Source organism: Ochotona princeps, chromosome 13 (genome assembly GCF_030435755.1).
Source record: "Ochotona princeps isolate mOchPri1 chromosome 13, mOchPri1.hap1, whole genome shotgun sequence".
NCBI classification, from domain to species: Eukaryota; Metazoa; Chordata; class Mammalia; order Lagomorpha; family Ochotonidae; genus Ochotona; species Ochotona princeps.
The window spans coordinates 46782321-46808899 of NC_080844.1; the positions used below are offsets into that span (position 1 = coordinate 46782321).

Sequence of the window (26579 nt, forward strand, 5' to 3'; positions counted from 1 at the left end):
TTCAACATCCAATGCACTTTACTGGGTCCCTGGGCCTCCCAATGCTGTCCTCATCAAGCCAAGGGTGCCCCCTTCCCAGCAGCTCCAGCTGCACAGGAAGTAGGGGAGAGTGGAAGGAATGCCTCACTCTGAGCTCCAGAGGGTCCCGCACGATGCTGGGGCCCCAGCTGCTTCCCTCCTGTCCCCAGCAACTGGGACCACTGAGGATAGGGTGATGCCGGGACCCTCAGCACAGAAAGCTGGCTTCAAATCAGCCACCTGCTGCTGTTTCAAAGGGGGCAAGGACTGTGCCAACCCTACCAGGAGAGGGCTGGGTAGGTCCTGGAAGCCCCAAGCTCAGGGCTGTGAACAGCTGGGGACCCAAATGGCCAGCTGAGGCGAGGCTGGAGGAGAGTCCTGCCGGGGTGGGCACCAGGGGGTCACCAGTCCCGCTCAGCTGGTTCTCGGTAAGGCAGCCCTAACAGTCTGAAGACATCCTTCTCTGTGGGAGTGGGAAGTACCTGGCCAGGCGCCACCTTGACACCTTGGCTGTTCCGGACCACAGCCCTGCTGAGAGCATGCTCTGACAAGCTCATGCCCTTGGTCTTGGCCAAGGCCCGCATGGACCGGTTGAAGTGGGCAGAGCCGGTGAAGTAGAGTAGGGCACAGGCAAACTCGCTGTAGGGTACCACGATGATGTCCAGCCTTCGGTGCCGCCGCCCGGGGCTTGGGAGCCGACACACGCCCAGGTACTTCTGTTGCAGTCCATTTTCTTCCTGGCTCACCAGGTCATCTGTGAGGAACCCTGGCCAATACAGGGGGTTGCTAGGAAGGCAGGAGCCAGCCTGAGCGGTCCTGGGCTCAGGCCCTGGCTCATCCATTTCCATGCCGGGTGGCCCTGCCCTTGTCCTAGCTCCCCCAGCTTTACGGGAAGGGCGTGGGGCCACTTCCCATCTCCTGGAGATGACCCAGGCCAGGTACCTGCTTCCTGCCCCAAGATTGTACCTCGAAAATCCTCCCTGCCCCTGGGCTGTGCTCCCCCACAGCCAGGCTCTACCTTGCTGCCGAAGGCTGTCAAGGAGGCGACTAAAGATGCCCTGGTGGGCCCGACCATCCGGGTGAGTGATGAGCACATCTACGTCCCCACAGGTAGCCTTCCCTCGCCGGAACGAGCCGCATGCCACACATAGCAGCCCGGGGTTGAAGGCCTGTGCAGCTTCCCGGACCTGGTCAAGGGCAGTAGGAGTGAGGGACTTAGTCCCTGGAGGGCATCCCTTTCCCATGAGGCTGACACTCACTGGACACTTGCTGCTGGGCCTGAGGGACTCCAGCCACAGGGACAGAAGAGGGAGAAAGCTCCGGGCAGCCCAAGAGAAGACATAGGCTATGTCCCTGGGAACGCCGCTCCTTTCACCCTGCCCCACTCCATATCCGTGCACCCAGGACACAGGCTTCAGCGGCCCCAGGTACTAGGGAGCTGGAGCTAGACAGAGTGTGAGTTGGGGTCTATGGCTTGAGCTGGAGGCTGGCAGTGTACCGGGGCCCAAGCCTGGGCAAAAAATGGAGCCCAGAAATACGACTGCACCTGTGGGTGTGGGGAGAGAGTGAGTGAGCCAGTGCCCGCATTCTCCCTTGAAGGGAAGGTGACTGTCAGTTGAAGGATCCTCCTCCCCAGGAGAAATAAACCCATTAGCACCAGCCCAGAGACACAGGGCCTTTCAGATGCAGATGGCCTTCCCAGGCCCTGGACACTGGCAGCCAGGACACCTCAGTTCTCCTGACAGCATTTAATGCCCTGGCGGCCTCCTGGAGCAAAAGAATAGGAGGAGGAGGCCCAGATGCATAATCCCATCAAACTCCTGCAGCTGGAAGCCTGAGCCAGGAGCGTGGGAGGCCAGGTGGCTGGCTAGGGCATTCTCTGTGCCCGAATACCGTGGCTGAGTGACAGTGTCACCATGAGGCCCCCAGCCTGGTGACAGGGAGACAAAGGGCCTAGAGTGGAGGTGGCAGCTGACTTCGGCTCAGCTGGACCGAGTCTCCCACCCCATAAACACCCTCGACTACAGGAGCAAGGCCTGTCTACGGTGAGCATCCCTAACCCCAAAGGCAGTCAGATAAATGACACATCTGGCCCCAAGTGGATCCTAATGTGCCTGTAATCTAGGTTTTAGATAAATCCCATCTAACCCAACGTTAAATCTAAACCTGAATCTTCACTCAGTAGTACCTCTTAGACAACCACAAATCTTGACTCAAAAGCAACCAACACAGGGAACAACCCACTGAGGTCTGGCCTTAACTCAGTCTGCATCCAGCTTCCTTCTGACCCCAAGGCTGGTCCTACTGGCACTGTGTTCCTATTAGTAACTCTGGCCTACACCCTGAACTGTCCTCAGGTGGACTTGGGAAGGTCCACGTGTTCTGAAACAAAATGTTCCACCTTGATGCCTCTGAGGTGAAAGAGCCCATGGTTTCCACAAGATTCCCAAAGAAGTTTGTGAAGGAAATAATCTGTAAGAACCCTTCCCTGGAACACTGCAACCCCGCCCTGCCCTAACTCCAGGATCCGCTGGGAATTCACATGGCAGGGACCCAGGCCTCACCCCATCCAAACATCTACTCCTACTCGTCCCGACCCGGCCCTCTGCCTAGAATGTTGTGCCGGGGGCTTCCCTGGAGCTCTTCCTCACAGGCACCTGCCCCGTCTCCTGGCCCCACAGCCTCGCTCTCTGCCAGCTCTTTGCCCAGCTTCCAGCAATGGGATCTGGGGCCAGAACATTGTAGCAGGGCCTGCCCTTCCTCCCTGCACCAGGACACCTGCTTACCGTCTGCTCGATCTCTGCGGCCTCCTCCCTGGGCATGCGCTCTAAGAAGTCATCGTAATGCTTCAGGCCAATGGCCTGCTGGGCAGTCAGGGAAGCCTGGCTGCGGATATCTTCCAGGCTCCGGAAACCCTGGAAACAACAACCAGATGGCAGGGAGGGGAGGGAACTATGGGATCCAGGGTAGATGGAGAGGCTTCAATCACCCCATGCCCCATGGACAGTGAAAGCAGGACCACCCAGTGGGACTTGGATGAGGCTGGGGCTAGAGGAGACATGACCCCATCGAGGTCTGACATAATCCTCAAATATTGGTTCTTGATGGGCCAGCATATACCACACTCTCTGGGTGATTGTGGGCATGGCCAGCTTTGGGAACTACTATTACGCACATGCAGCCTCAAGGCCTGGGCTCCATGGAAAGGCTCTTGTGGTCTGGGGAACCACCTTGCAAGCCCAGGAGAAGGGTCTCTCTCTAGTCTGGGTTTACTGCCCTCAGAGCACAGGGTAAGGGAGCCAGGGGATGGGGGGCTGGCTGGGGTGTGACCTGTTGGTACCACATCTGGGCAGTCTTGCTTCCGGCCCCCCAGATGTTGGAGAAAAGCTCCAGGATGGGCACGCTGTCACTGATGTGATCCAGCTTCCTCAGGTGGCCACTCTCCAGGATCTCTACGATCTTCTCAGCCATCCGCTTCCCGATCCCGGGGATACTGCAGGCTTCCTGGAGGAGGTGGAGATGGATGGAGCCAGCATGGGGAAAGCTGACTCATGTCATTGACTCGTGTCTGTGGCACAGCCAGCCTGGACGGTGGGCAACTGTATGACTGCATGGAGGCATGGCCCAGCCGAGCATAAACAGTTGAAGGAATGGGGCCAAGTAACTTTGTCTCTGGGTTCCCAGAGGGAGCCAGGAGCACTGATGAGCCCTGATCGCCAGAATGGACCAGCCTTGTGGGCTTGGGCTCTGGGCACCTGGGCTGCAGGGACCTCCTCAGTGTGCCCTTATAAGGCTATGAATGGGCTACTATTATTACATCCTTTCTATGGATCATGAATGGCTGCTCAGAGTTTAAAAAACATGGCTTAAAGGACAGTTAATGAATGATGGCAACCAGCATCCAAACTCTGGTCTGTTGGACTCTAAACTTCAAAACCAAAACAAAGCTGTTTTATTGGGTAACAAATCCAAATGTAAAGAGAATAGAATAGTACCATGGCCCCTCCCCTACCCCGTCCCTATCACTGTCACCAACAATGATCAAGACATTGCCATGTTCTTTTTATCAATCTTCTGTTTTGTCTTATGTGTGCAAATCTCACACCTCGCAAAACCCTGACCGCTACAGTTGATCCCCACAGGTGACTAGGGCCCCTGGAGCCCCCACCCCAACCCCTGCCACCTTGGCTCCCAGGTACCTGATAGGAGGTGACAGGCTTGTGGAAGCTCTTGAGGGCGTTGATGGCTTTGGCATAGCCCAGAGCCCGCCATTTGTCCCCTTGGACACTATAGGCTTTGGCCAACACTTGCAGTTTCTCTGTGACATGGGAGTTGTGGTTGGTTGCCTTCTGGCTGGAGGACTGGGCACAGACCCACTTCGTCAGGGCCTCTGGGGCTGGGCCAGGCTCCGCATCTCCCTCCGGGTGGCTGGGGTAGTGGCCGGTGATCAGGGCTTCCAGATCAGCTGCGCTAACCTGGGGCTCTTCCCCATCACTGGCTTCGTCATCGGAGACAGGCTTGAGGTAGGGAAGGAGAAAAGTTTTAAATTCTTGCCCTCCATCAGGGGCTCCATCTTGAAGGTAGAGGTTGTCACTGTGTGAGGGGGAGGGCGGGCAGGGCCTCTAGACCAGATGCAAAAGTGAGGCTGGGTCTTGGTGATCAGACTCTGTCAGTGTGGGGTGTGTTCCTTACGGCTTCCCTGAGTGCCTAGCCCTAGGGCCCCCACGGCAGCGCCAGATAGGGCCTGGGTGAATGCAGGGTTGACGAGTGCTGGAATGAACAAAATGACTTCATAATCAAAGAGAGCACAGGGTTGGGCCAGGCCAAAGCCAAAGTCAAGGCCAGTAGCCAGGAACTCCATCCTGGTCCTGCACCTGAGAGACAGAACCTGAGTACTCGGGCCATCTGCTGCTGCTGCCTTCACAGGGATAGTAGCAAGAAGCCAGACTGGAAGCAGAGCAGCTAAGCCTCAAACTGGCACTGCCATGGGATGCTGGCATCACAAGTGAGGATTCACCTGCCACAATGCCAACCGCCCCCACTTGCAACACCCCCTCTCCATTCTGTGATCTGGTTCCCAGGGAAAAGAAGCTGTAGGAGCTGACCTGGGTGGCTTGAGTGCTTGGTGCTTTCTCTGCTTTTTGGGGTGGAGATACGGGTCTGGTGGGAGGAGGGGGAGGAGAGAGGACTGTCTCAGGCAGAGCCTTGTGGGTGCTAGGAGTCGATGAGTCTCGACCCGCCTTGCTGGCTGGTGCTTGGTCCAGGTATCTGCAGGGATGCAGTGCGGCAGGATAAGACTCCACAGGTTTCGTCTTTCCCCTTAGTTCTCTCCACACTGAGCCCTTAGTTTCCAAACATATCTACTTAAGAAAATAATAGTGTGAGTGATTCAAGAGAGCTGTAGACGTTTGTCAGGCAACGTGAGAGAGCTTGTAGCCAGCACACCTGCTAGGGATGAAGACACAGAATCCAGCCGTGTCCACCAGCCTCCTTTCCTGTAGGCAAGAGCTCAGCCAGGCTGACCTCACCAGCTGAGCTCCCGTGGGCAGCCGGGGCAGCCTCAGGAGGCGGAGGGCCCGCTCGCAGTCCATGTCCTCATCCACCACGATGTGCGTGACGCCCGGGGCCTGAGCAGGGCACACCTGCCCACCATGCTGAACAATCTGCTTCTCAAAGAGCTCTGCGCGGGCTCGTCCAATGCCGGTGGGTACAACGTGGACCCGCAGGGAGTGGAACCACTCTGTGGAGAGGACACCCGGATGCCAGCTGTCATCCCCTTCAGAAAGGGTCTGAACCAGCCATTTCGTCTCCCCCTCCCAGAACAAGCAAAATTTTTTCGATACAGGCAGCCTGCCTCCCAGGGACTTAACCACAGCACCCCACAAATTGCTTCTCAGCACATAAATGCAAATGGTAGGAATTTTTTTTTTTTTTTTTTTTTTTTGTAGAGTTAGAGCAAGAAAGAGGCTCCATCAGCTCCAGGTCACTCCCTAAATGACTGCAGTGGCCAGGGCTGGACCAGATGGGAGCGAGGGGCCCAGAACTCCACCTGCATCTCCCATGTGGTGGCAGAACCCGCAAGGACTTGGGTCATCTTCCACTACTTTCCCAGGCACACAGCAGAGATCTGGATCAGAAGTGGAACAGCCAGGACTCAAACTAGCGCCTAGGAGATGCCAGCAATGCGAGTGGTGGCTCAGTGCATTGCACAACACCGGCCCGAGGGCAAGGCTGTTGTCTTATAGGCTCAAAGAGTGCCTGGCACACTGTGCACAACCTATGCCTATCTGCTGAACGAATTAGAGAATGCATACCTCCTCTCCCTCACTTGATTTCACCATCTATTCTTTCAACAAAAGCCCATACTGCTTGCTCTCACATGCCTCTTGTTCCTGGCTGTTCTAATCATGTCCTGCTCAAATCTTTCTCAAAGATTCTGTCAGCTACTGCAAGTCTGGGGAAGGGACTGGAAATTCTGTCCTGCCCCGCCTAGGGCTGCCCACAGAAAGCAAAGGGTTTTAGTGGCCATTTCCTGATACAGGTCTCGGGCTAGGGAAGATACGAAGGCAGCAAGTGGCCTGTCCAGCAGAGCCAAGCTTTACACCAGGTGGGTACAAACAGAGTTGCAGCCCCTGGGCAGAGAGCGTCATTCTACCCTCTGCAGATCCCCTGATGAAGGCTGGCTAGAGGCAGAAGGCGGAGTTCCTAGGGTCTGCTCACCTCCTGCTGCTGTGCCTTCTTCTCTTTTGGGAATCTTCACCACGGCTTTTAATGATGAATTGGAATGAATTTTCTTCCGCTTGGGAAATGCCTTCAAGATGCCCCCGGAGTCCATGAAGCATAGCTTGAGTGTGGCCTTTGGGTCTGAGGTTGGGCCAGGCAGCTGTCACATGCAAATCCAGAACTGAGGCTCTATCCTCCTAGCCCACAGAAAGCCGATTTCTACTGGTCAAATCTTGGAGACAGCCACTCTGTTCCCAAGAATCTCCCATGATGCAATCAAATGGCAGCGACTTAAGCCTGGCTGTACACTCAACAGCTTTTCAGAGTTGGGAAATGGGGGTAGGGCAGGGGGGAAGGTGTGGGAAGGGACACGGAAGCTCCAACGCATCCCCAAACACACCAGGCTAGGAAACAGAGCTACATCTTTAGGAAGGCCTTAGCCTCCCCTAGAGGAGTGCAGAAGAGGGGGCGTCTGCACGTAGGCCCACATAGTTTTTCTCCAGTCCCAACTCGATGATGAAAATTCCAAGGCGGGTGAGGCAGGGGGCGTGGTAAACCCTTGCACCTGCCGCGGCGTGGAGGGTGCTGAGTCTCACAGCTGCGGCGGGGTGCATCACGACCGCAGCAGGTGTGTGCAGGGGTGGGGGGCGCCGTGTGGGATGGCCGGGGAGTCTCGGCTTCCCAGCTGGCAGTGAAGGCAGAGCAGGTGTGGGGCACACGCAGCTGGCGCAAGGTAGGGATTTCCAGCTGCGAGCCAGCGGAGAGCTGGAGTGTTCGCACCCGGCATTAGGAATCCCACACATCGCCCCCTCCCCCCGCCCCCAGGTTTGGTCCCAAGGATCGCCAGGTGTAAACTACTTACCAGGCGCCAATGAGCTCGGACGGCAGGGGAAGGAGGGAAGGAAAAATTGTCTGAGAACACCTTCCGGATCACCCGGAAGTGACTCTCCGAGGACTGGTTGCCATAGCTGCGCCTGGGCGCGCTGCTGGACTGAGGTAAGATGGCGGTGACCGGCTGGTTGGAGAGTGTGCGGGCTGCGGAGAAGACGGCGCTGCTGCAGGACGGTAAGGCGAAGCCCCCCCGCGATGCTCGCGCCCGTTCCCGCAGGATGCGGGGCCCCGAGATCCAGGGAGGGAGCGCAGAGCTGGAAGGGTCGCGGCCGTGTGCCGTGGGCCTGCCTTTTCCACCCGGTTTTTATAGAGAGGAAACGAACGTACGAGGCTTTAGAGCGACCCCAACTCCTCCAACCAGTCTGGGGGGTGGTGCCTGGGGGTGTAATGCTTTGGGCGGCCGGGTGTCTTGGGGAAGCGGACTGCCGGGGCTGTAGGGCTCGCGCTGCCGCTTGCCTTGTTTAGACCTCGCGTTGCTCACCTGTGAGACGGAGTGGGCGCGCCGCCCCCTCACGCGCTGACATGGTTATCAGCTGTGTCTGATAACGGGGGCACGGACACCCCCTACGTGGCTCCTGGGTACCCAGAGGTGCGGGGACCAGATTCGGGGCTGTGTCTGTAAGAGGTGACACCAGTGCTTGAGTCTGTTTCCTACCTTGGGTTCCCCGGGGCCCCTTCCTGGACCCAGGGGGAATTAGATCTGAATTGGTGAGACTTTCAGGATAGCAGCTGGGGGAGAGGGGACTCTTCTCTGCAGGTTGGGGCCCTTCAGGGGAGCCTGGAGGTGGTGAGAATTCACCTCAGATATTATTAGCTTACTCCTCCTTGGAACGTTCGGGAAGGTTTTACTGTGCCCCGAGCTTTGTACTAAAGCAGATGGAAGGCAAAAGAAGGAATTCGCAGACGGGCCCTGAACAAGCCGGGAAGAGTCAGTGATAGGATGTGTGCTTCAGAGGCTGGCATCTTCCCGTGGAACACCAGGAGAGCAGGAAGGTGGAAAGGATCGCCCCCGTGGACACTCCCCAGAAGAGGTGATGTGCCCGGGTGCTAAGGAGTTAATAGGCATTTGCCACCACGAGGGAAAAAGAGGGGAAAAGAGATGGGGTATCCGGTGCCTTGGCAGCCCTCCCCAGCTACGTGGTGCCAGGTGGGCTGAAGGGTCCCTTTTCTCCAGGGACAGTGAGGGAATGTGGGGGGCCACCAGGAGACAGCCTGCCAAAGGGGCGCATATTGTGACGGCTCTCTGCTGCTGAAGGATTTGGATGTGGTCTGCCTAACAGCGGCTTGTGGCTATGGAATTGTTGCTAAGAAGATAATTACAAGTTTACTGCTGTGGCGGTCTGAAGGGTCGGTGTCCCGAGGTGACTTCACGTCCCTGTACAACATCACCACCTTCCGGTTCTGGAGTGTTCTCCGCCCTCCTCCCTCCAGCCACCATTCTGTTCTCTGTCTCTCTGACTTTGACCATTTCAGTGACTCAGGAAAGTGGTGCTGACTGAAACAGTCTAGTGGAAAGCAAAGTTTGAATTTATTAAGCGAGTCAGACTAAGCATTTCAACCCAGAAATAGCCCATCAGTTGCCTGAGTTGGCGGTTCCACAAGCCTGCATCTGGTTTTATATGTGTGTGTGTACATATATGTAATTATATATGTATGTTATATGTAATGTAACTTTGTTTTCATGGGCTGAGTACACAGATCGAATCCGGTTTCAACAGCATGGGTGTATATGTGATTATCAGTGCCTTTGAAAATTAGATACCCTGTGGTAGTGTGGTTCACAGAGCTGATTGTTGTGTAAGGAGGTACATTACATTTTCACACTCATTGCCACACAGTTTGATTCATGTGCTGGGAGAGGCAGATAGTGGGGTGGTAAGTCTCTCTTCCAGCAACAGTGGCCCTAAAATGCAAAGCGTACTCCTTCTTCAGGGACAGTGGGTGTGTGTGTGGTCAGAGCTGACAGTTGTGGAAAGACTGTGTTGCCTGGCAACCCGCTGCAGGGTGTGCTCAGGCCCTGGCCCCCTCCCCGCCTCTGCCTCGCCACACTTGGTTTGGGGTAGCTGTATTTCTTCCATTTGACCCAGTATCTGCAGGGCTTGTCTGTTAGAGCATGTGTCAGACTCTCCCTACTGTTTCAGACTGAAGCATCTCCCGGAGCGTGTATGGAGTACATTTTGTGCATCTGTTTTTGGATAGTGGTTGGGCTGTCCTACATCTTCTGTTTTGTTTGCTTTGGCTTCTGTCAGTAATGTTGCTGTGCGCATGAGTATACAATACCAGCTGGAATTGCTGCTTTCCCACTGGTCACAGGGCAGTATTGAGACGGGTATTTCATCAGGCGGGGGATTTTGTTAAAATTTTTTGTTAGTAGCGGCATTGCAGGATGGTGATGGTAGTTTGGGTTTTCTGTAAATAATTTTAAAAAGCAACACAGTATTGACTGTATGGGCATGCCTTGTCAGACCTCTCATAGATTTTACTCTGTTGGTGGGGGAAGGCAGAGGGAGAGAGGGAATTTTTTTATATAAAGACAATTTTGTTCCTTTTTTTAAAAAAAAGATTTATTTATTTTTATTGGAATATCGGATATACAGAGAGGAGGATCCCCATCCGCTGGTCCACTCCCCAAGTAGCCACAATGGCCAGAGCTGAGTCAATCTGAAGCCAGGAGCCAGGAGCTTCTCCCACGTTTCCCACATGTGGGTACAGGGTCCCAAAACAGTCCTTGACTACTTTCCCAGGCCATGCAGAGAGCTGGAAGGGAAATAGAGCTGCCGGGATATGAATTGGCACCCATATGGGATTCCAGCGCATGCAAGGTGATGACTTTACCCACTTGGCTACTGTACCAGACCCGAGAGAGTGGATTTTTGTTTGAGTTTGAGACGTCATCATGACTGTTGGTAACAGGAATTCAGTAAACTCTTGATTTTTAGAAAATAATTATGTTCATTGTGCAAATAGGACAGATTTTAAGACATGCACAATCCTAGCATGATTACTTATATAATCACAATTTGTTTTATGCATGAGCATCTATTTTTCGTACATAGACACATGTGATACTTTTGGCAAGATATTAATATAGTTGAAATTTTTACAGCCACATGCACATACATTGCTAGAATATAATATTAAAGTAAAATAAAAATAATATATAATTAGCCAATATGGGAAGATGTTGTAAGTGTATCTTCTAGGGCAGTATCCCTAGAGGAAGTACATTGTAGACTGTATGAAAAGTAAGCAGGTTGTTGGGTGGGGAGAGAAGGCAACTTTAATCAAAGTTAAGACAATTGAAACTGAAAATATTTGTAACAGCTGTTGACCTGTTGTTAAGCCTAGATTGGTAAGACAGATATAAATAACCGGTAAAAATGGACTAAGGCATAAACAAAAAATTTACTGAAAACAATATTTAGTCTTACATACATCAGCTATATAAGCATCTGTGTGGAGGGGCTGGCGTTGTGGCGCAGCACGTTAAGCTGCTGATAGTGACACCAGCTTCTCATACTGGAGCACTGGATTGCATTACAGCCTCTTGGTACATGCCTGTGAGGGCACAAGTAACTGGGCTCCTCCCATTCAGGTGGGAGACCAAATTGGATTTCCTGGCTTCTGGCTGCATCCCTGACTGTTGCTGCCACCTGGGGAGTGAACCAGCGGGTGGGAAATCTGTGTGTCTTCTAAACTCTCTGTCACTCTGCGGTTCAAGTAAGTCTTTTAAAACATTACTGTGGTTTGAATCGGATGTAGCTTTCAAGCTCAAGTAGGTGCTTAATCTCCAAAGTTATAAATTAATGTAAGTGGAAACTTAATCCACTTTGGTGTTTGGCAGTTCCATGGGGTTGGAAGGTAGCTCCCACCAGAGGGCTCCTTGGGGAAACTGAGCTGGGCTTAGCTGCTGTCTGCTTCCTGGTTGGCCCTGCCATCTTTCCTTCCCCAGTGGCTTCCCCAGCCTCATTGGTGGTGGAGCTGGGGGTGGGGGACTTTCTGATGTTGGACATGAACCTCCGAACCTGTGAGCCAAAGTCAACCTATCCTTCCTTCCTAAGGGATTTGTTGTAGTGACAAAGAGCTAATACTGAGGCACTGTCGTCATTACCTATACCTCAAGGTGTAGAGGAGCTTTTGGGACTTGTTTCCTGGAAAAGATTGGGAGAGTTGGGGAGAGAAAAGGCTGGAATGCCATCCACAGAGCTTTGCAGGTGATTCTGGGAAAGGCTTGCCATGGCATACATAGGCCCAAGTTCTTGATGCGAGAAAGAATTTTGGGATGAGATGTAGGTAAGTCAGGAGAGGAAGATTGATAAGCAGAATGAACGTGGATTCCAGAAGCAGCACAGGCCCACTCAGAAGGTGAGCTGTGCCTCGCCAGGTTCAGGGCTGTCCCTGCATGCAGCCTAGACCCAGGCCGTGTTGCTGTGAGCTGAGTTTTCCAGGAAAGGGTCAAGATGTCCAGGGATTTAGTGACTGTCCTTTTTCTGACCTCTCTAGAAAGTGTCATGGTACTGGGTGCATGATGGGAACCACGGGGGCAGCCTGGGAACCTTATTACCAATTGTTTTAGGTTGTAGGTCCCTTTGGGGATGAAGTCAGCAGCCCATGTGCTGCTAGCTGAGATGGTAGGAGAAAGACCGGGAGGGCATTTCAGATGTCATCCAGTCTGTCCCTGCTACTACAGGGCCGAGATGTTCTGTGAAACCCGGAGTGCTCAGTGCCCGCTCGCCTCTGCCTTGGGTTGGCCTCCCTTTGTTCAGCTGGCAGAGCACTCTAGGCTGCAGTTGTTTGAGATGGTTTCAGGTGTGGCCCATGCTGGCTGTAGACTTTGGTGTTGTCCACATCGCGCTGGCTCTGCAAGAGGAGCAAGGGAAGGGGTTGTGGCAGTTGTTATCGAGGTTCAAAGGAAAACCTGAAAAGCCAGTGCGAGTAGTGCTGCAGGGTTGGAGTCCCAGAGCAGAGAATGGAAGTGCAGCCGCAGAGGAGACCCCAGTCGGTAGAGGGCGCCGCTAACAGGCGATACCTGTGAAGACCTGGGCGCAGGCTGCCAGACAGAGCCCAGCGGAGCCATGGAGCGCTGAGGCCACCAGCGAGAGATCAGGCATGTCTGGAGGAGTGCCTGTAGAGAGCTGTAGCTAGGGCAGTGCCAAGCAGAAATGTGGGGTCAGACTCCACGTCGTGAATACTGAGGCGTGGCCTCAGTACTGTGGCTGTGGCCATCCAAAGGGGCGTGGCCGGCCAAAGCACAGAAGCCCACCTCCCACACCAGCGCGCAGTGCCGGACGTGGGGCTGCCCTGCTGGGGTCAGGCCTCTCTGCTCAGCTCGGCTTTCCCCTGTTCTTCTTGCAGGAATGTTCACCCTGCACCTGCTTTCACTGTTGCATTTTGGACATACAGAACTTGGTTTTGATTCGATAGAAGAAAGGTTTGCCTTGGACCTCAGATGGGAGTTTAGAATTTTGAATTTATGTTGGACTGAGTTCAGACTTAGAAGTATTGAATTTGAAATGAGCATATGTTGTATGCAAGAAGGAAGTGGTTCAGGGAGCTGGGATACGATGTTTGGTCCAAGTAGGCCGTGACCACTAACCTCTGAAGATGTTTAATCCCAAAAGGTGTAAACTGAGAGCAAGACTGGCAGTGCAGCCATTAGTAGTATTTGGGAGGTGGGCTTAGTGCGAGAGCCTTAGGTTTCCTGGGGGCATGTCCTTGGAAGGTAGTTCTGGTAAGATGGTTAGTTGTAGGAATTGGAATGGGGGCTTTGACCTTAAGTGAGTTTAAATCTGGATCTGTCATTTCCTAACTGCATGACCTTGGAGAAGTTGCATGGCTTTTTTTTTTTTTTTTTTTTAAGATTTACAGAGATAGAGTGTCAGAGCGCAGAGAGAGCTCTTCCATCCACGGCGGCTCAGCCCCAAGTGGCCGCAGTGGCTAGAGCAGGGCCAGTCTGCTGGAACCAGCAGTCTGGAGCTTCTTCCAGGTTTCCACATGGGTGCAGCGTCTTTTGTTGCTTTCCCAGGTGCATTAGTAGGGAGTTGGATTGGAAGTGGAGCAGCTGGGAATCTTACTGGCACAAATGTGGAAGCTTGTGGGCTTGCAGGTGGAGGCCTAACCTGAAGACCTACAGCACCAGCTCCCCTCCCCGCCTTTTGAAAATATTTTTTTAAATTATTTTTAAACTGAAGGCCCTTTAGGGCCATTTAAAAAAAAACATTTATTTATTTTTACTGTAAAGGCAGGCTTATAAAGAGAGAGATAGAAAGATCATCTGTTTGCTGGTTCACTCCACAAATGCCTACAAATGGTCAGAGCTCAGCTGGTCTGAAACTAGGAGTTTCCTCTAGGTCTCCCACACAAGTGCAGGGTGCCAAGGCCTTGAACCATCTGCTGCTGCTTTCCCAGACCATGAACAGGAAGCTGGATGGGAAGTGGAGCAGCTGGGACATGAACCGGCACCCATATGAGATCCCCACACTTGTAGGCAGAGAATTAACCAATTGAGTCATCACAGCAGGCCCAAGAATTGTTTATATGTATTTGAAAAGCAGATTTACAGAGAGAGGAGGAGAGACAGAGCGAAGGAGAGAGACAGGTTGCAAGAACTTTAAACTTTAGGTTTCTTTTGCAAGATATAGGTTATTGAGGACATGTCAGATTATTGCGCAAATTAAATTTGATATAACATACAAACTGCCTGGTTGACAGCGCAGCATCCTGTCTGGACTCTGGACTACACTCAGTGGTAGGAGGTAAATGTTCATCTGTGCACTGTCACCTGCTTGTAGGCAGCTCCTGTCCCCTTCCCCGACCCCTTGCTGCTCCCCTGGGCCACCTGGTGGAAAAGCATGCAGGAACCCTGGAATGCTGAGGGATCCTGCAGCCTTGAGGAGAGTCTTACTGGAATGCAAATTACTAATGCTTGTAGGAACTGCATCCCAATCCCAAAAAAAGTAATCAAGGTGAGGAAAAGATACCTGGGAGCTCTTTTAAAATTTTTTAAGGATTTATTTTATTTTATTTAAAAGACAGAGTTGCAAAGAGAAAGAGAGGCATCTCCCATCCACTGGTCATGCCCCAGATGGCCGCAGTGGTTGGGGCTGGGGTCAGGGCTAAGCCCAGAGCAGAGACAATAAAAAATTGTCTCTCAGTCTGACTTCAGATAAATAAATAAATCTTAAAAAAAAAAAGTACCAGAGAGGGAGCACATCGTGTGGCTGTGCCATGGGAGCAGTGTGGGGATGTGCAGAAGGTGGCAGAGGCTGAGGCCGCAAGGAGCACTGGATCTGGCGCCTAGGACACATAGGCTTGGCTTCAGGAACTGAAGGGAGAAAGAGAAATACTGTATCATGTCGGGGGGGGTAGACACATTTATCAGGCATCATAACCCTGATAAATGCTGCCCTGTGGATATGAATAAAGCACCAGGAGGTACCAATGAGAATGATGAATTCTGCCAAGCTGGCTAGAGGTGGTGGTTTTCTATTTTTTTTTTAAGATTTATTAATTTTTATCAGAAAGTCAGATACACAGAGAGCAAGAGAGACAGAGAGGAAGATCTTCTGTCTGATGATTCATTCCCCAAGCAGCCACAACAGCCGTTACTGCACCAGTCCGAAGCCAGGAAACAGGAGCCTCTTCTGAGTCTCCCGCGCAGGTGCAGGATCCCAAGGCGTTGGGCTGTCCTCAACTGCTTTCCAGGCCACAAGCAGGGAGCTGGATGGGAAGCGGGACCGCTGGGATTAGAACCGGCACCCATATGGGATCCCAGACTTTAGCCACTAGGCTACCGTTCTGGGCCCTATTTGTTTATTAAAGCAGAATGAAAGTGAGCAACTGAAAAATTATCAGTCCTCTGCTGGTTCGCTCCCCAAATGGCTACAACAGCCAGAGCTGGGCCAGGTTGAAGCCAGAAGCCAGGAGCTTTGTCCAGGCGTCCCAAGTAGGTGCAGGTGCCCAAACACTTGGGCTGTCTTCCGCTGCTTTCCCAGGTGCATTAGCAGGGGAAGGGAGTTGATTTGGAAGTGGAACAACGAGACTTGAACCAGTGCCCTTATGAGATGTCGGCATCACAAGCATTGCTTAACCCTCTGTGTCACAATGCCAGCCCCTGGAGTTGATAGTTAAGGAAGACTTCTCAGAGGAGGTGACACTTAGCAGGGTATTAAAGAGTAAGACAAGTTTTATTCCTTGCTGCTGAAGGATGCAATCTTGCAAGGACACAGACACAGCTTCAGAAGGCAGTGAGGGGCTGCACTGTGGTCTAGTGGGTTAAGGTACTGCCTGCAGCATCTGCATCCTGTATGGGCACTGGTTCAAGTTTTCTCTCCCTCTGTGTATGTGTGTGTATTTCTACTTTTCAAATAAAAGAAAAAAAAATCTTTAAGGGAAAAAAAGAGTGGCGGTTAGTCCCAGGGTCCCTAGACATGTCTTTCAAAGGATAGAGGTGAGGAATGTATTGGGAAGTTTAGTCGGGGTCTCCCAACAGCCTGGGCTGCTGCTGAGCACTGGTGGCTTCTGGGCTTCACGTAAGACTCGGTCTGCTTTTTGCACAGGGAGAAGAAAGGTGCACTACTTGTTCCCAGACGGGAAAGAAATGGCTGAAGAATACGATGAGATGACGAGTGAGCTCCTAGGTAGGTAATGGCCTCTGTCAGCCCTTGGGCCCAGCGCCAAATGGTGGGAGCTCGAGGAGATCAAGGACCTGGGGACAAGTTATCTGGACCCCAGAGGCGGAGTGGGAGTCCTTGGGCCCAGTAGCCCTCATTGCAGGCTCTTCCCCCATGCCTAGGAGCACCTGTGGGTGGAGTGTGGAGAGGAAGGGTGGGTGGGCATTTGGGGCCAAGCAGGGCCAGGCAGGCCTCCACGGGCTTTCCTGTTGGTTTTGTGTTTTCTTTTTTGAAGCCTCACCAGGAGCAAGGATCAGAGTAGCAGCTCCTGACCTCCAAGGTGACGCTTAAACATGACCCGCCTCTGGAAGGATGTGCACATTGAGACGGAGAGGCGGGGATTTCGTAGCAGTGTGATTTTCATTCCTGTAGCTGCTTTCCTTTTAAGCATAGGCATGTGAATAGGAATTCCAGCTCAGATTTCTGGGAATTATTTGATTTGTCCATCCTTTGTTCCTGGGTACACACATCAGCATTAACTCACTTCCCAGAGCTAGGTAGGTGACTCTTTGACCCAAAGCCTCAAGCTGTCAGCAGTGGGACTTGGCCTCTTTATTAAGTTTCACCTGAACCGCTAAGACCAAGGATAGAATCATGGGCTGGGTTAGTTTCTTGTCATTATTCTTGACTTTAATTTCTTCCTGGGTCTGATCGACAGGTAGAATTGGCCGGGGAGTTTCTTTTTCCCCTTTTCTGACAGCTCATAAATGTCTCAAACCGACAACGTGGATTATCCTGGTTTGCATTCTGTTAGTCTGCAGTCTTAAAGTGCATACCCCGCGCATGTTCAGTTGGAGAGTGAAGTGTTGATCCCTCCCTATTATGAGCTGCTTGGGCTCCAGTCCCAATTGGTTTAGTCTGGTGCTATTAAAAATCCTGATGTGTTTAGCATATGACACTGATTCGATGGAAACCAATACAGTAGTAATATCCTCACAATGCATTGTAATTTATAGTGCTCCCAGGGGGTGGCTAACCCTGGAATGCTTAACAGGGGAGAACTTACAAAAGCAGAGGTCACGTGGACTAACTGCCACCATAACCAGGCCAGAGCCTTAGCCGCAGCTCCATGCCCCAGCCCCTGCTGTCAACTCTTTCTCCTCCACGCAGAGCAAACAACAGTGATAGCCCCTGTGACTATAAGAACAAACAACATGCAGGCCTTTTTGTTGTGCTGGGCATGAAATGAAGATGAACAAATCCAGATTCCTTCATCTGTAGCACTCCACATCCCAGTCCCCTATTACTTCCCCAAGCTCCTTTTTCTTAAAAAACAGAGCTGCAGAATGACACTGTTTGGCCTAAGTTACCCAATAATGATGTTACTACCCTGACTCTTACCAAGTGCTGTGTGAAGTGGCTGGCCTGAATTATCTCTTTCAATCATCTTCGTTAGAGCCCCCAAGAGGAGGAACTGTTGGCCCCACTTCACAGTTGAAAAACCAGCTCAAAGAGATCAAGTGCCTTGTTCATGTCATAGAGCTGGTTAGTTCCTGAGCCAGGACTTAAGCCTAGTTCTGTGGGATTAGGAGCACAGTCTTTAATCGACAACATAATGTTGGAAGTTGAGTTTTGAAACCCACGTTTGTTTTCTTCCTACTGTATATGACATTCCCCAGCATGATCTAAAAGGGCAGTCATGGGCAGAGAGGAATACCCTTCTGGAATCACGGGGCTGCAGTCCTGGGACAGGTCTGTTTCTTACTTGGTTTCCCTCCCTCCTCGCAGGTGTCATTGCAAAATGTTGTTTCTGACATATCCTAAGCCGGTATGTGCATCTTACAAAGTAAAATGGGGACCTAATTTCTGTGGCATTGCGTGGGAACAGATTCCATTTCCGAATTATGCAATTGACCATCATACAGATTTGATCACTGGCCAAACTATTGTTGTTGTTGTTGTTGTTGTTAGAATAACTGAAGTAATTTGCAGAGGAAGAGTAAGTGAATAGGTTGCTTTGGGACCAAGTTCTACAGTCAGTGTTAATCAGCACGTCAGTGTCATATTTTTGTCCTACCCTCTCAGTGCTATTCATTCCCACCCCCACGGTGACTGCTGCATGTAGAAAACTGAAGGGCCCCTAACAATGATCGGAACATCAAACCAGCCCGAGCAACAGAACACAGTGCGGCCAGGGGGGCAGGGGCTGAAGGGCAGGCTGTCCCCCAGCGATTACATTTGGATTATCGCCTTAATCTGCTTTGGTATTTGACCGCCAGCCTGCCCACCCCGGGCTGCGGGCTGCGTTTGGAGGATATTGAGCACTTTCATCCCCAAGCACTTCACCGGCTTTATAAATGACCCACTCGATTCCCTTCGGCCTCCTTGGGGATGGGACGCGGCAGCTGTTTAATAGCCACATCGCAATGTCGCAGCGTTTAGAAGAATCCTGCCTCCCCCTGAAGCTGCAGGGAGTACTTAGGAAGGGGGAATGTAATTATCCACGTTGGAAGTGGGCCAGGGCTCGAGCTTTGGGAAAGAGGCCTTCAGGACCTCCCCTTTCCAGTCCACCTGAAAGACAGCCTCCGCACAGCAGCAGCAGCAGTCAGGGACAGTGGCCTACTTCCTGCTGACATAGGAAAAAGCCCCCAGGGCTGCCGCCTCCATATAGTTCTCTGTCAGAACCTTTTCAAGGTCCTTGAAGTCTCCTTTGCTGGAGCACCCGGCTCAGCCGGAAGGATAGGACCCCAGGCAGCTGCCTCATGCACGGCAGTTTGGGTTTAACATGTAATCAAATCAGAGTGACAGCAGGTGGAAACAGTCTTGCCTTGCCGCAGGAGCTGTCCTTGAGTTCAGGAACAAAGCCAGAGAGGAGAAAGACAAGACCAAGTGTGTATCTACACATGTGCACCCAAGCCCCCGTGCTTGGGAGAAGGGCTTGCTTTGCCACACTCACTTGTAGGTCCTCATGTCTTGAGGGAACAGGAAGAGAAACTTCCTTGTCTAACAGTTGAATCCCCAGGTGTGAAAGGAGGAGGAAGGGAAGCAGCTGAAGGGGCCAAGTTCATGGGATCAGGCCTTGGAGGTCAAAGGCATGAGGAAGCGAGAAGCTGATTCTCTTTGAGAACTTAATGGGAAGGTTTCTGGGGAAAACCTGCCATTGCTTGAAGTGGAAGAATGGATGGAAAAACCCTGGTCTTGGGGACCCACTGGTATTGCCACTCCAGGCCTTGGGAAGACGATTGAACAAGGCCCGGATGACCGGGTTGCCTCACTCACCCAGCCCAGCTGGTTAGGAGACCTTCATCATTTCCTTCCTTAGATAACCTAAGCTTAGCCTTTGAAGATGAAAGGATAAAAAAAATTGATTCCTAGTTGACAGTAGTTATATTAAAAACACAAACTATAGCTTAGCCTTTTCCAAGTGATTCAGACTCTGGATTTGGACTTGGGAGTCGTGAACTTAGCTGTGGCTTTGGCAAGTGGCATTTCTCACTTGGAACCTTAGTAGTGCTTCATGTGTCTCCCTGGAGTGTTAGTGGCAAAAGTAAGCAGGGAGGGCCCGGCACCGTGGCCTAGGGGCTAAAGTCCTCGCCTTGAACGCACCGGGATCCCATATGGGCACCGGTTCTAATCCCGGCAGCTCCACTTCCCATCCAGCTCCCTGCTTGTGGCCTGGGAAAGCAGTCGAGGACGGCCCAAAGCTTTGGGACCCTGCACCCGCGTGGGAGACCCGGAAGAGGTTCCTGGTTCCTGGGATTGGATTGGCGCGCACCGGCCCGTTGCGGCTCACTTGGGGAGTGAAACATCGGATGGAAGATCTTCCTCTCTGTCTCTGCTCCTCTCTGTATATCCGGCTTTCCGATAACAATAAAAATCTTTAAAAAAAAAAAAAAGTAAGCAGGGAAGAAATGCTATTGCTCATTTACAAAACACATGTGTGTGCTAAAGGAACTTTGGCCTTCCCCACTGGCTGCTCGTGGTCATACTCTCTGCCGGCAAGACGCAGGGCCGCATGGGTTTGCTTGCTCCTACACTGAGCCGTCCCAAGTGCTTGTGTCATTCTGACACTGTCCTCTGACCTGAGCTGTTCCCTGATACTGTTGTCAGTTTGCCTGGGGAAAAAGTAATTTCCTGTTTTAGTTTAGATCCATATATAGTGAGAGATACATCAAGCAGCTCATGGGAAATGGAATTAAAGGATAAGTTGATTTTGGTGTAAAAAAAAAAATCCAATGTACAATTTTCCAAATATGCATTTTCCATGAACTCTTTGAGGACCTCTTGTGTGCATGGATATCCAAAATTTGTGCACCCAAATCACCTTTTTTTTTTTTTTTTTTTTTTTTTTGGAAAGTCAGTTTTACAGAGAGGAGAGACAAAGATCTTCCGTCCACTGATTTACTCCCCACTCAGCCAATCTGAAACCAGGAGCTTCTTCTGGGTCTCCCGTGTGGGTGCAGGGTCCCAAGGCTTTGAGCCATTCTCAACTGCTTTCCCAGGCCACAAGTGGAGAGCTGGATGGGAAGTGGAGCACCTGGGATGTGAACCGGCAACCATATGGTATCCTGACGCACACAAGGCAAGGACTTTAGCCACTGGGCTACCATGCCAGGCCCATCACCTTATCTTTTAGTCTTAGTTTTCCATGAACTTAGAAAAAAATTTTAAGGGATGTGAAAGAAAGCAGATAAATCTTCCATCCACTGATCACCCCCCTGAGGACTAGGCAGGAGCCGGGACTTCAGGTCTAGGTCTCCTACTGGGGTGTCAGGAACCAAACCACTGGGACCCTCACCGCCTCTGCACAGGGGCTGCTTTGGCAGGAAGCCAGAGTCAGGCCCTGTGACATGGGATACAGGCATTGTAACCAGCATCTTAACTGCTGGCCTTCATGCCCCTCCATCCACAAACGTTTTGAAATCCTTGTGCACTGTTGCAGGGGAAATGTGGGTGTAGTCTTTCCTATAATGTGGGTAGAGTCAGGATACACGGATCTTGTCATGATAAGCTGCTTCTTGGGGGGCACATTCTTCCTCTGCATTTGTGACTGGGATGCTCCAGAAGGCTGGCTTCTGGCTAAGTGAAGTATTACCGTGCGCAGGCTTGGGTGCGCTCCTGGGCGCAGTGTGTGCACTTAGAGAGACATGCTCCATGCTCGTGGGGGGAAGTTGCCGAGAATGCATATTTGCAGGTTTTACTCTTCCTTATTAATTTTCATTATGAACTTGGAAATGTGTTTCTTGGGAGAATATTGGGCCCTAAGATGTAATAAAATCACACTGCAGAATGCAGCAGACCTTAGAAAAGCACACATTCCAGAGAAAATTCTGGTTTTACAGCACATTTTTGTTCAGCTTGTGTGCCTTCCATATAGCAGGGGCTGGGGGGCTGTTGCGTGAGCATGGCTGCTCCGGTGTCCAAAGGCAGACTGTCTGCCTGTGTAGCCCAGGCCTTGGGGGAGCAGCGGTGGGACTTGGGCCTTTGGAGGGATGCGGCTCCTGAGAGCAGCCAGGGAGGCCACTGGTGTATAGCAGCAATGCACTGCTTGGCTTTGGGGTGCCAGGGGTGCCAGGCGGGTGGCGGGCAGGGGGGCTGAGGCTCCGTGAGGGTTGCATCCACACAGTGTTAAGGGCTGCATGACCATAGTCACTGCCACCAGGCTGAGATGGAAAGTTCTAGAGGCATTTCGAGGTAATGTCTGTTGAGCCAGTTTCTTTTATGATTTCCTTGAGGGCCTTACATAGAAAAATATCTTACATAATCATTTGGATTGTAAAACAAGGGATAATAGAGCCTGGTGCGGTGGCCTAACGGCTATAGTCCTTGCCTTGAACATGCCGGAATCCCATAAGGGCACCAGTTCTAATCCTGGCAACCTCACTTCCCATCCAGCTCCCTGCTTGTGGCCTGGGAAAGCAGTTGAGGGCAGCTCAAAGCCTTGGGATCCTGCACCCGCGTGGGAGACCTAGAGGAAGTTCCTGGCTCCTGGCTTCAGATCACCTTAGCTCCGGCCATTGTGGTCACTTGGGGAGTGAACCATCAGACAGAAGATCTTCCTCTCTGTCTCTCCTCTCTGTATATCTGACTTTGTAATAAAAATAAATACATCTTAAAAAGAAAAGGAAAATAGAAACGGTTGTTTACATTATGAAGTTACAAATATAAAATTCCACTTTACACTAAAATGGCCATTGAAATTAGAAGTGATAGTTTCAAAAGGTTCACAGAAATTGAAATGAGAGAAGTTAAATTTTTTTTTTATTGGAAAGTCAGATATACTGAGAGAAGGAGAGACAGAGAGGAAGATCTTCTGTCCGTTGATTCACTCCCCATGCAGCTGCAATGGCTGAAGCTGTGCTGGTCTGAAGCCAGGAGCCAGGAGCCTCTTCTGGGTCTCCCATGTTGCTTCAGAGTCCCAAGGCTTTGGGTCGTCCTCAACTGCTTTCCCAGGCTACAAGCAGGGAGCTGAATGTGAAGCGAGGTTGCCAGGATTAGAATTGTCACCCATATGGGATCCCAGAGAGTGCAAGGCAAGGACTTTAGCCACTAGGCTACCACTGTTGGCCCTGGTATAAGCATTTTTTGAAATTCATGCATAGTTTTTCCTGGAATATGATTTTCCAAGAGCTTTTTGAAAAACCCTATAGTGTGTTTGAAATACAGTGTGTTGGGGTAAGCATCTGGCCCATAGGTAAAAATGTCCACACTTCTTATTTGAGTGCCCAGGTTCAAAACCCAGCTCTGTCTCCTGACTCCAGCTTCCTACTAATGCAGACTGGGAGGCTGAGTTCCTGCCACTCAGATGGACACCTGGGGGCCCGGCACAGTGGCCTAGCAGCTGAAGTCCTTGCCTTGAATGTGCCGGAATCCCATATGGGCTCCAGTTCTAATCCCGGCAGCCCCGCTTCCCATCCAGCTCCCTGCTTGTGACCCTGGAAAGCAGTCGAGGATGGCCCAAAGCCTTGGGACCCTGCATCTGTGTGGGAGACCTGGAAGAAGCTCCTGGCTTCTGGCTTTGGATTGGCTCAGCTCCGGCCATTGTGGTCACTTGGGAAGTGAACTATTGGACGGAAGATCTTCCTCTCTGTTTCTCCTCCTCTCTGTATATCTGACTTTGTAATAAGCAATAGGGCTGACATTGGGGCGTAATGAGGAAAGCCACTGCCTGCGTCCCATAAGGGCACTGGTTCATATCCTGGTCGCTTTGCTTCCAATCCAACTGATGACCTGGGAAACCAGTGGAAGATCACCCCAAATGCATAGGTCCCGGAAGCCATGCGAGAGACCTTGATGAAGTTCCTGGCTTTGGCCTGGCCCCGCCTTGGCTGTTGCAACCATCCGAATCAGTAGCTGAAGGATTTTCCTGACACTCTAACTCTGATATTCAAATAAATAAATCTTATTTTTTTTATTTGTGCCAAAGATATTTGTTTAAATATAGCTTCTGGACTATTTTAAAAAGATATATCTGAAAAGAATGAATTTTCTTTTTTTAAGATTTTATTTTATTTGGAAGGAAGGGGGCAAAAGGAGGAGGGAGGGGTGTCTACAGTAGCTGGGGTTGGGCTAAGCTGGAGCCCAGAGCTCGGAACTGTCTGCCTCGTCCCTGTGCTCTCTCCAAGAGTACGCATTAGCAGGAAGCTGGAAGTGGAACCCAGGCACTCTGATAAGGCACATACAGACTGTGCCAAATGCCCACCCTGAATGGCTTCTCTGAATCATGAGCTAAGTTTTCACTGTCTTCATTTTTCCTCTACATATTTTTTTTTTAAAGATTTATTGATTTTATTACAGCCAGATATACACAGAGGAGGAGAGACAGAGAGGAAGATCTTCCATCCGATGTTTCACTCCCCAAGTGAGCTGCAATGGGCCGGTACGCGCCGAACCGATGCCGGGACCAGGAACCTCTTCCGGGTCTCCCACGCGGGTGCAGGGTCCCAATGCATTGGGCCGTCCTCAACTGCTTTCCCAGGCCACAAGCAGGGAGCTGGACGGGAAGTGGAGCTGCCGGGATTAGAACCAGCGCCCATATGGGATCCCGGGGCTTTCAAGGCGAGGACTTTAACCGCTAGGCCACGCTGCCGGGCCCCTCTACATATTTTTTTAAGAGGGGGGAAAATGTCCCATGGCCCATTTAAGGACCCAGATTTTTTCTTTTTTTTTTTTTTTTGAAAGATTTATTTATTTTTTTTTACAAAGTCAGATATATAGAGAGGAGGAGAAACAGAGAGGAAGATCTTCCATCTGATGGTTCACTCCCCAAATGACTACAATGGCCGTAGCTAAGGTGATCTGAAGCCAGGAGCCAGGAACTTCCTCCAGGTCTCCCATGTGGGTGCAGGATCCCAAGGCTTTGAGCTGTCCTCAACTGCTTTCCCAGGGTCACAGGCAGGGAGCTGGATGGGAAGTGAGGTTGCCGGGATTAGAACTGGTGCCTATTTGGGATTCCGGCATATTCAAGGTGAGGACCTTAACTGCTATGCTATGGCGCCACGCCCGGGACCCAGATATTCTCCATCATCAGGAACCAACCTTTTCCAACCGTCGCATAATGTCTTTGCCACATCTAGAGTTTTACTCCCCTCAGCTCCTCCCTCAGCTACATCCTAGCATCCATGAAGGGACCTTTGCAGTTTGTCTCATTCTGAAGTGCCCTATTGAGATTTCAGAGCCGTAGTTTCCCTAGACAAAGCACAGTGTTGAGGTCTGAAGCTCCCACTTCCATCCTGCTGTTTTTACTTGATGTGAAGGTGGTGGAGCAGAAGAGACCTCGCTTCCCTGTAATGTCATCGCTTGCTTCTCTCTCCAGTGAGAAAATGGCGGGTGAAGAATGCCCTCGGGGCTTTGGGCCCATGGCAGCTTGAAGTGGGAGAGCCAGCACCCTCGGGAGCAGGGAGCCTGGGGCCTGAACTCATCAAGGAAAGCAATGCCAATGTATGTCCAGGTGCCTTGGGGGTAAGAGTGGGTGGGCTGCTGGCCCTCTGAGGCAGAGATCCCATTTTGTTTCCCACCTCCTCTCCAGTGTGTCCACTAGGACATGACATCATGAATGTTTGAAGTAACCCGCAGAGGGTTCTGACTGGACCAACCCAGGGAGCGGGCTCTGGGCTTGGCCTGACAGAGCAAAAGCAGCCCAGAGCGAGCTGTGGAGAAGAGCTGAGGGCCTGCCTGAGAACAGCCCTTGATTGAACTTTGTTGGCCTTCTACAGCCCCTCTTCCTGCGCAAGGACACCAAGATGAGTTTCCAGTGGCGGATTCGGAACCTCCCCTATCCTAAGGATGTCTACAGAGTCTGTGTGGACCCGAAGGAACGCTGCATCATTGTCAGAACAACCAACAAAAAGTAAGTCACAGGGCAGGTGCTGGGCGCAAGCAGTGATGGTCCATTGGGGTGTCTGAATGTGAGTCCTGGCTCTACTCCCGGTTCACCTTCCTGCTTCCAGAGAGGAAGTGAGGGATGGCCCACGTACTTGGTACCTGCGACCCACATGGTCAGGCCCAACTAAAGTTCTTGGCTTTTGCCTGGCCTGGCCCAGCTCTAGCCCCTAGAGCTCGTTCCTGTGCTTTCCTGTGTTGTGGAAAGTAAACCATCAGATTTGGGATCTCTGGTCCCCTTCTCCCTCCCTCTATCTTGTTCGTTCTCATTCAGCTAAGTTTTTTTAAAAACTGAAGAGCATAGTGGACAGTGGTGTACTTGTGTGTGAGCAGGTAGGGGTTAGATCTCATATTGCTCCTCACTCCAAAAGGTAATGAAGCGGCCTTGCTCTTCAGAGTAGGCACCCAGGAGGCACTAACCGGAAGAGCCGCCTCTTGGTGACCCCAGCTTGCATGATGGAATCTGGTCCCTCAGGGCAGGACGCTTGAGTGAGGATCTCGGACAGTGGCTGGCACGCACTGGGTTCACGAAACGTTTGCTGGATGAAGACTTGAGGGAACCACCTGGCCATTGACTTGTGATGTCAGCTGCTTCTGCTGGGATGTTACAACTTTGATCAGTCCACAGTGAACTTGGCCTGGTGAGATCACTGTCACAGCTGGCAGGGAGCCAGAGCTTGGAAGGCACACCTGTCTGGGCTGAACAGCAGTAAACCTGATCCGCCCTGGACTGGGGTACAATGGGCAGGTGCCTTAGCTTCTTGGAAGCCTCTTGCATTAGGTTTCAAAGCGGGAACTCAGCCTCCCTTTGTTATCTGCTGCTGGGGGGGTCCACTTGTCGGGGTATTCACAGGACAGATGGTGGTGGAGGTGCATTCCTATCTTGGAAATGCATTGATCCTTTTGGGTTCCTGGAATTCTGACGGATCATAGAAGAGAATATCCCTGAAATGA

At 51.6% G+C, this 26579-nt stretch overlaps 2 protein-coding genes across 5 annotated transcripts in view; one reads left to right on the forward strand and one right to left on the reverse strand.

The window, feature by feature from the left end:
* POLL (DNA polymerase lambda) lies at positions 1-7732 on the reverse strand. The gene is made up of 9 exons (XM_004579941.2): positions 7604-7732; positions 6739-6901; positions 5464-5758; positions 5124-5286; positions 4218-4535; positions 3349-3522; positions 2805-2933; positions 1037-1205; positions 1-784 (listed from the first exon to the last, which is right to left on the reverse strand). Exons 2-9 carry the CDS (start codon positions 6851-6853, stop codon positions 420-422), a joined length of 1728 nt encoding a protein of 575 aa, XP_004579998.2. The 5' UTR covers positions 6854-6901; positions 7604-7732; the 3' UTR covers positions 1-419.
* Positions 7610-26579, forward strand: part of DPCD (deleted in primary ciliary dyskinesia homolog (mouse)) — a 25060-nt gene continuing 6090 nt past the window's right edge. The window contains exons 1-4 of one of the 4 annotated variants that reach the window (XM_058672095.1): positions 7610-7806; positions 16191-16271; positions 25060-25184; positions 25460-25593. In XM_058672095.1, the coding sequence (XP_058528078.1) occupies positions 7743-7806; positions 16191-16271; positions 25060-25184; positions 25460-25593 (404 nt within the window). In that variant the 5' untranslated portion in view covers positions 7610-7742. Of the gene's footprint in view, positions 7807-16190; positions 16272-25059; positions 25185-25459; positions 25594-26579 lie in introns of those variants that run through there. The other 3 variants (XM_004579940.3, XM_058672096.1, XM_058672097.1) reach the window with 3 other exon arrangements.